The sequence below is a fragment of the Beta vulgaris genome, chromosome 5 (assembly GCF_026745355.1).
Source record: "Beta vulgaris subsp. vulgaris cultivar EL10 chromosome 5, EL10.2, whole genome shotgun sequence".
NCBI lineage: Eukaryota > Viridiplantae > Streptophyta > Magnoliopsida > Caryophyllales > Amaranthaceae > Beta > Beta vulgaris.
In genome coordinates, this window is record NC_079206.1 from 19,775,782 (window position 1) to 19,785,232 (window position 9,451).

The 9,451-nt window shown below is 34.1% G+C and overlaps 1 protein-coding gene across 1 annotated transcript; it reads right to left on the bottom strand.

The window, feature by feature from the left end:
* Positions 1-444: 444 nt before the first annotated feature.
* On the bottom strand, positions 445-8,943 carry LOC104893267 (probable aminotransferase TAT2). Its single transcript, XM_048644768.2, has 7 exons — positions 8,499-8,943; positions 5,487-5,826; positions 5,131-5,349; positions 4,836-4,895; positions 4,416-4,571; positions 3,514-3,607; positions 445-830 (listed from the first exon to the last, which is right to left on the bottom strand). Exons 1-7 carry the CDS (start codon positions 8,846-8,848, stop codon positions 700-702), a joined length of 1,350 nt encoding a protein of 449 aa, XP_048500725.1. The 5' UTR covers positions 8,849-8,943; the 3' UTR covers positions 445-699.
* Positions 8,944-9,451: the final 508 nt, after the last annotated feature.

Here is a 9,451-nt window from a genome sequence, read left to right on the forward strand (position 1 = left end):
TCACCCAATTTCACCCGACCCACCCAATTCTGACCCATGACACACTGTCACCCAGATTATTCCGACCCAAATCATTCCGACCCAGCTTGGGTCAACCCTAACCCAGCCAGTGACCCAAATTGACACCTCTAGTAAATAATAGTATTAATAGTAATAATGAGTTTTTAAATACAACCATGATCTGATCTGAACTTATCTGATCTAAACTTATTTTTTCTGATCTGATCTAATTTGATTTGATTTAATCTGATTTGATCTATCTGATCTGAAATGAAATAAGCAAAAATAAAGTAAACTAAATATAGCCTAAATGACTAGAGAGGGTTTTTCTTTGGTCAGGTCAAATATTTGGTACCTGAAATAATTTGTTGCAGTTGTGCAAGATTACTGGAGGTTTGAAAAGTAGTAAGAAAATTGATTGATGACAAAATCAAAATCACGATACAAAATGAATGGAGTAAAAATTTATAAAAAGTTGCTCTACAATTTCAACCATGTCAACATATTGTCCCTCAACTCATACAATATGAGAACACTTTTTAACTATTTAATTTGCAAGAAAAATAAGAACAAAGGACCACATTTGAATTTGATACGTAGAATGACTGGTCAAACAATATTAATCGAGGCGCAAAGGGAAATTCCCAAAAAAAAAAATTGAAGTTATGAATTGCCACCCATAGTTTTTACAAGAAATTTCTAAAAGAAGTTTGGCTTTGTAGTCGCATGTCTTTGACAAAATGCTTTTAATCTTTCAAGACCATCTTCAAGAGTTGTTGGCTCCAACGCAAAAGTGATGCGCAACCAATTCTTTGCCCCGACAGTCACACCTATTCAATGTAATAAATCAAAGAAATTACTTGGGGTAATAAAAAACATGTATTTGGTACGTATGTATATGTAAACAAGATCCACCCAATTTAAGAGCATGATCATTCATTATTTAAAAAAACGGTTATTTCACCAAATACCTCCGACAAATCAAGAAATTCATAATATACCCTCAATGTTTCAACAATTCACCATATACTCCTGACATTTCATTTTTGCACACCAAATACCCTTTTTTAAGGTCCGTTATTTCTCCGTTAGCTTTATTTACGATTTTGCCATTATTAATCATAAACCCTAATTCTAATCTAACCCTAACCCTAATCTAACCCTAATCTAACCCTTAAACCTAAACCCTCACCCCAAACCCTAACCTACCCAGCCCACCACCCCTCCACCCCCAAGCCCAACCCCCACCCCAGCCGCACTCCCTCCCCTCCCCCACCGCCGATGTGTGTGCCGGCCTCCCCCACCCCCACCGCGGCTACTTTTGCCGGCCTCCCCCACCCCCACCGACGCATCATCGACCACCCCCTGCGCGTACGACCCTAATCAGATTTCAACCACGAACAGAGGAGAGAGAAAGCGAGTGCGACGCGCAGCTCCGGCGAGCAGAAGTGCGTGATGCATGGTGATTTCGAGCAGGGGGAGGGGTTTCCGCGACAAAACAAACAGGGGATTTGCGCAATGAAAACAGAGAGGGGAGAGGGTGGGGTTGCGGCGAGGAGAGGGAGGGGTGGGAGTTGCGCGACGAAACAGAGAGGGGAGGGGGTGGGGGTTGCGGCAGAGGGTGGGGGTTGCGGCAGAGGAGGGATTGCGGCAGAGGGAGGGGAGGGGTGCGGCAGGGGGAAGGGAGGGGGAGTGGTGGGGGTTTTGTGTTCGAAAGGGAGGGTGAGGGGTGGCGAACAAACAGACGCGCAGAGAGGGGAGGGGGTGGCCGGCCAAACATCGACGGTGGGGGAGAGCAGGGAGGGGTAGAGGCTGGGGTGGTGGAGGGGAGGGGGTGGGGGTGGGGGCTGCCAAGGGGTAGGGTTAGGGTAAGGGGGAGGGTTTAGGGGTAGGATTAGGGTTAGATTAGGTTAGGTTTAATTAGGATTAGGGTTAATGATGGCAAAATTGTAAATAAAGCTAACTATGGGTTAACGACAGTTAGGCAAAAGGGTATCTGGTGCACGTTTTCGAAAACTCAAGGGTATACTGTGCATTTCTGAAACATTGAGGGTATATGGTGAATTTCTTGATTTGTCGGGGGTATTTGGTGAAATAACCGTTAAACAAATATGTCATTTCTCTTTTCATCAACTTTTTCTATCATCTTATAAATCTCGATTATATCTTTATGATCTATTTTGACAAATGCACTCCCGCTCATGACAAAAATTAACATCATCTCATAATAAAAACACAAATACATAAAAATTTAAAGAGAATAAATAATTTCATAAGTGAGAGTTTTATTATACTATTTCCATCTTATGTTAAATTTAGGAGCTTTATACTTTAACCACTTTTTGAAATCAACTTTTTCAAAAAAAAAAAAACCATTTTATACATGTTCATTTTTTAAAATAACCACATTATATGACTTAAATCTATTAAATATCTACCAATTGACAGATTTTATGAAGGAAAATTACATTAGCTCTACGTTTATTTACTTAAATATATTTAATATTTGAACTCTTCTTTAAGAATAATTTCCTGGACAAAATCTTTCAATGGGAAAGTATTTTTAAAAAAATTAAGTTACATAAGGTGGTTATTTTATGAATAATTAAAAATTATAAAATTTTGATATTCGAAAAATATATATTGATATGAATTTAAAAGATCCGACATAAATATGTTTTTCCTTAACAATCACCAAAAATAAACTAAGTAATGTCCTTGGATAGTGTTAAAATTAAACTATTACAAGTAAAAAGAAACGCATAAAATTTTGATTTATTGTAGTAACCATCCCTTTATATTGACCGTTGAAACATCACATATGCAACGACAAAAGATTTTAGGTTCAAGGCTTGTTATTTAAGTCCTTTTTCACTCATAATTTTTCAAATATGTCGCCAAGTCGTGATAGTCGAGTAGAGAGCTATATGATGAACAAGGTTAAACAACCTAAAAGACACCTCAAGGCCCACTGCCACCACAACATTAATCCCCAAAATATTATAGGGATGAGAATTTAAACCCTAGACAATGTCCATGGAATTCGAGGTCATACTCCATAGAGTTATCACTTCTCCCTCAAACTAAGCCTTCTTTGCTTGTATATTAAGTATTTTTCCACTCGTAATTTTTTAAAATATGTTGCAAAGTCGTGATTATCAAGTAGCGATACTGATACAGTGAAGTCGTATAAAAGATTTTTTTTGAGTCCCCAAAGAGATCGTATGGTAAGAAGAAGGGTCCTGCCAGACCGCAACCTCTCGCAGCTTGATCTAGCTTGGGTTTGCGAGCAGAGATTTTGAGAGTTGGGATGGTAAGGGAAAACCTTCTCCCAAAGTGTACTTAGTATAGATTGAACACCCAACCTTGAGATTGGAAAGATCTTTTCATACCACTACGCCAAACATAGCTTGGTGTATAAAAGAATAATATATGCATGGAGCAAAATAGATTGCTATCATCAACACACTAATTAGTTCCAAACAAATGGAATATATTGAGAAAGTTGCTCACCTGGTAAAATGATCATCTTCTCTTCTTTAGCAAGCTTAATGCAAAAATCAATGTCGTCAATAATTCCATCTAGTTGAGACAAATCGAGTTTGGCCTGCAACATGCCAATGCATAACGCATTAGTTTTATCTTTTTCTTTTTTCTGTTGACGGTAATAACACAACTAAAACTGTACAGCATAATAATGTACCAGTTTGTCTTTAGAAAAAACTTAGTAGTTAAAATAACGATACATTGATAAAGAAAAAGAGTATTTCGAAGTCTTAAAATAAATGCCAAAACTTCTTTAATTAATAGTAAATCTTGACTACAATTTTTGACTATAAATTCTCACTAATATACTTCCTCAGTCCTTCATTACTTGCATTGTTTTCTATTTTTGACAATTTTTTATTACTTGCATCATTTTTATTTTTGGCAATATATTATCTCTTTCTCTCTTCTAACATATGTGGTTCATTTCACTCTTTCTCCTCACTTTTGTCCTTGTGCAAAAAAAAAAGGTACAAAGTATAAAACACGGAGGAAGTAATAGGGTAAAAACTAAAAAAATTCAACATCTTCTAATTATCAAATTAGTGTATTAGAGATAGCAAAGGCAAGTGTTTTTTTTCTACAATCTCATATGTTCTCACAAAATAATTATAATAAGGTTATGTTATGTTTTATTTAGTTTGATTTATATCGATAAAAATAAGTTCAGATAAAATAAAATAAGTTCATATAAGATAAATACAAATAAGTTAAATCAAACATAATCTAAAAGTTGTGATAGGAAACTTATATATATATATATATATATATATATATATATATATATATATGATGATACATAAATATTACATGTTGTATACTTCCTAACAATTTGAAGAAAAATTGATTTAAAGAATAAAATTCCTTACCATAACGAACATGGAACCTTCTGGTTTGTTTGGGCAAATGAAGCAAGAAATCTCCTTAAGTTTCTCGTAGCAAATGTCTGCGTCAAGCCTTAAAATGTTGATGACTTTTGCAAAGAATTCCTTGCTTGTTTTTTCAAGAATTTGAGGAACCGCTCCCTGAAAATTTGCGGGAAATGCTACCAATTAATCCTAGTAAAACTTACTCCACTATGACAAAGTCTCCCTCCATATATAATTACTGTAAGGATTCATTCACTCAACAAATGTTTTTTTTTTATAACTTGTTACTTGCTAGATTAAAATATTATACCAATATATCGTTGTTGTAAGTATGTTACTCCTATGTATGTGTATTTATCATTGGATATCAAGTTATCAACTAGCGTACATAATTTGATGAACAATGGGAGTGGGACTAACCTGAATAAAGGTAGCAGGGTCTGCAGAGATGCTTACAATGCGCTTAATGCTCTCCATGACCTAATACAACCAAAACCACAATCATTTTAAGCATATTTAAGTTTTACTTCATCTACATAAAAGAGCACGTACATATTCGATCTACAATAGTTATTGCCATTATTGTAGATATGATCCAACTGTTGTATTATTGGAGATCAAACTCTATTTTGATAATAAATAGTTAGATTAGATGATGAGTGATAATTTTGATGATGTGAGACCTAATTTCATCAGGTAAAAAAGGTTTGTTTACCCCGTATTTTTGCAAGATGCCATGAGTATCATTTGTGACAAGCCAACCAAGGCGCCAACCAGGAACTATCCATCTTTTGGATAAAGACCCGAGAGTGATAACTGGAACAATATTTCCAAACACACCCATTGGTACAAATGGGTTGCTTCCGAAGGTCAGGTGTCCGTAAACTTCATCACTGATCACCAGAATCCCAAGCTTTTTGGCAACTTCTGCCACCTATATATGCATAAATATATATATGGAATTATGGATCATGAGCAATAAAATCAATAATCACTACTTTGTGTGAATGCTATGTATGAAATTAAAATTGTGCGCTCATAAATATTACTGTCTTACTCTATGCATTATACCTTTTGCAGATGGTTATACGTAAAAACGTTACCACAAGGGTTTCCAGGGTTTACAATAACCATAGCCACAGTATTGGCATCAGCAAGAGCTTCAATGGCCTCGAGATCGATTTCCCACCCGCTTTCTGGAAGAAGATCAAAGTGGCGTGTCTCAAGTCCGATATGAGCTGAAAAGACATCGTAATACGGGTAACCGGGTCTTGGTAGCAAAATATTAGCACCCGGAGAAGCAAGCGCAGAGAGTGCAACATCAATAGCTTGTGAACAACCAACTGTAAGGACTACATCATCCGGTGAAACTTCATAGGGGAGATCACGAGAAAGGTATTCTGCTATAGCCCTTTTTATCAACAAGCAACACATTAGACACTTACTGAGTAGTAACTACTACTAGTCTACTACATCAAGTTAGTATATAATGACAAGATATGAATGCAAGACTTTATTATGTACAATATGTAGTATATCGTTAAGAGATACTCCCTCTTTTCTTTTTCTTTTTTTTTATACTGAATAGTGACTACCACTACATTAAGGTATAGTAAATAACAACAGATAATGCAAACCCTTTAAAACAAACAACAGATAATGCAAAACTTTATTATATACAATCTGTAGCAGATAGTTATTGGATTTATTACAATTTGCATCATGAAATTAGAAGGGACCAGGACGAAATGGTCCCTCAGTAGCATAAACATGGCGACATTCTTTCATGTAATTTTAACCGTGCAAATTACTTCATCTACCAGTTTTACAAACATGTGACAAAGGAAACACTTCTGTCCACAAATATCTATATATTGGTTATGATATACTTCATATGTGTAGAACATGTCTCGTCACCTACTGCATCTATTATTCTAGGTGTTATTAGTTACAATGTCTATTCATATTATGTTAAGGAAATCCTAATAACTTATGACTAAACATGACTAAAAATTAACAGTATAAACGTATACATTGACATAAATTTAGCAAGATCTCACATACTAATAAATCAATAAAAGTGTGCAAAGTGTGACTTTCAAAAGGCAGATATTACAACTAATTAAGAACGAGAAAAAGCACTAATATCAATTTAGAATCACACATAATACTGGACCATTGTATTTTATTTGTTAAGAAAAGTAGGCCTTTATGTGCCGCCTCTTCTATATAGCCTTGCATGATCGTCTACTACTAACTCATCTTATTGTCCTTGACTCATGAGTGTTGTGCTCAAACTAGCACAATTGCGAGGTTTGGGTTGGCAGCATTTATATTTAAAAAGCCAACAAAATATTACGAGGAATATAGATATATATTGGTTATGATTTATGAAAGAATGAGGAATAAATAAAAACTACCTAATAAAAAGCATGTGTAGTCTATGGTTAAGTTGTTATTAAGGTATTACTCCTTCTGTTTCAAATTATAAGACATGCAAACCACTTTTACGCATATTAAGAATTTAATTAGTTTTACTTAGATTTGCATAGGTAAAAAAAAAAATAACATTAAATTTTGTTTTGATAATAGAAAATAACCTATAATCCTATCATGACAGTTTAAAGTTGCATTTAGTTTTCCCCTCAAAAAAAAAGTTGCATTTAATTTTTCATTGGTAATTTAAAATGCCTTATATTTTTGAAACAATTACTTTTAACTAAAATGCCTTATATTGTCAAACAGAGGGAATAAAAAGCAAAAAATAAACAAAAACATTCTAAAACACTGTAAAGGAAGTTCATGTTGTTGAAGACTTGAAGTCTTGCCAAGAGCATCCAATTGTCTAAAGGAAGTTAATGTGTTTAGACCTAGGTTTAATGTATCATATTCAATTTTTTTTCACCCGCTTTAATTGTATTATTTTACGATTTGCCAAAGATACAATTGACTATTGATATCATTATATAATTTTTAGTAACAAAAATATTGCTAATTTTGAAAGTAGGTCTTATCCAAATCTATAAGATCACATATGAATATTTTGTCCTCTACATTTAGATTATTTTCCCGTCCAAAATTGTAAAGTTTGACACGGAAAAGATACAGTGCAAGTATCTAGGGGTGGGCAGAAAAAAAAAAAAAAAAACTGTTTTACATATTGTACAGAAATACGCTTTTTCACACTTTTGAAAAAAAAAAGATACGAAGTAAAAAAAAACTTGCAAGTCAACACACCTCATTCAACTTTTGGGTGGGGAAATGGGCTGGGAAGGTTTTCCTTCTTCATACACCTCATCTACTCAAAACTCAACGTGTTGATAGACAATTTCAAAAGGGAAGGGAAAGATTTAAAAAAACTGATTTCCTTAAAATAAACGTAATGATAGGTGGTTCTTGACAAAATCTTCCCACTTGCCTGAACTGAATGTAAATTTGAGTTGTTCCGAATTACAAAACACGCAGAAACAGAAGAAGAAAAAGGCCAACGCTTAAATTCACATCCGAAATCACGATGTGCAATATGCACCTGTTTTTTTCTTTTGTCACACCTCAATGTCTTGCGTTATAAACTATATATATATGTATATAACCTTTTTTATTTGAAAGTCTTTTTTTTTTACTTTTAAAGTAGACATGATACATATCATCCTCCATTTAATTTACCTAAGAAGCAATTGATTACAAGATAAAAGTTAAGATATTATCCTTTAACTCTACATAAATCTTTAAATATATCAATTTATTAAATAAGATGGGTGTATATAAACGATAAGGACGGTATTAAAGGTATTAGAGTTATGATAAGTATATTATATTAGAATTACTCGTTTTCTTATTAGTTTAGGGCTCTAATATAATATACTTACCATAACTATAATTGACGGTAAATTTTACCTCATCTACCATTGAAATTCACCTTATAGAATATCCTTATAAAATTTATCTATCTATTTGAATGTCATGTGAAGTATAAAACTCATCCCATACACAGCAAAAATAAAATATAGTATCTTTATTTTTATTGTGACATGAATATACACTACAAATAAAAGAATGAAATAGAAGATGAGATGAACATACTTTCTAGCCGGAAGGATGCCGACGGCGGTGCCGTAGGAGTTAAAGTTGCCCGAACAGAGCGCGTCCACGACGGCGCGCTCAGCGTTGGGGCAAGTGCGAAAACAGGGGAAAATAGAAGGGTCACCATGAGCAAGAGCAAGCATTGGCCTCTCATCATCAGGGTTTAAATTCTCCATAATCATATTTCTAGCTTCTCTCACCGTTACCCCTCTACTTTTACTAGTAGTGTTATTGTTATTATTCTTATTATGAGATGCCATACTGCCGTTGCCGTTGTTGATACCACCCTCTTTTCCATTGAACCTCCAATTTTTGGCAACCCCATTAGTTTTGGCTCCACCGTTTTCCATCTCTTTAGTTTCTCTCTCTTGTTTACTCGTTTACAATGTTGTTGTCTCTCAACAAGTGTACCTATTTATAGAAAATCTCAAATGTTCTCTATCTACTACAATATGCTTTTTTTAACAAGTTTTATGGTTTATACTTTATATATAATTTTAAAAAGATAGGTGGACCAGTCTTGGGGACGATGGCTGTTCAATTATGAATTTTCATTGGTATATCTTATATAGTGCCTAAAGGTGTGAGTTATTTTGATAAAAAAGCAAAATTCAATGCAAATTGAACTAATAATTTGAATTGGATTCGAATTATGTTTGGATTGATATGAATTGATTTTTTTTGAAAAAATAGGATTTTTGAATTGGATTGGATTGGATTGGATTGGATTGGATTGGATTGGATTGAAGGTGATTGGATTCAAAAATCTAAAATAATCGAAAGTAAATAGCCTTACCTTGTATATTTATGATTGGGCTTAAATGATAATCTAAAAAAAAAACTTAAAATGGTCCGACACCCCTTCACTTCCCCTAAAGTGTAAAAGCCTAATTTGTTGTATATTGAACCAACTATATTGTTGAACATGATGTTATGATGTGGTTGGACCTTTT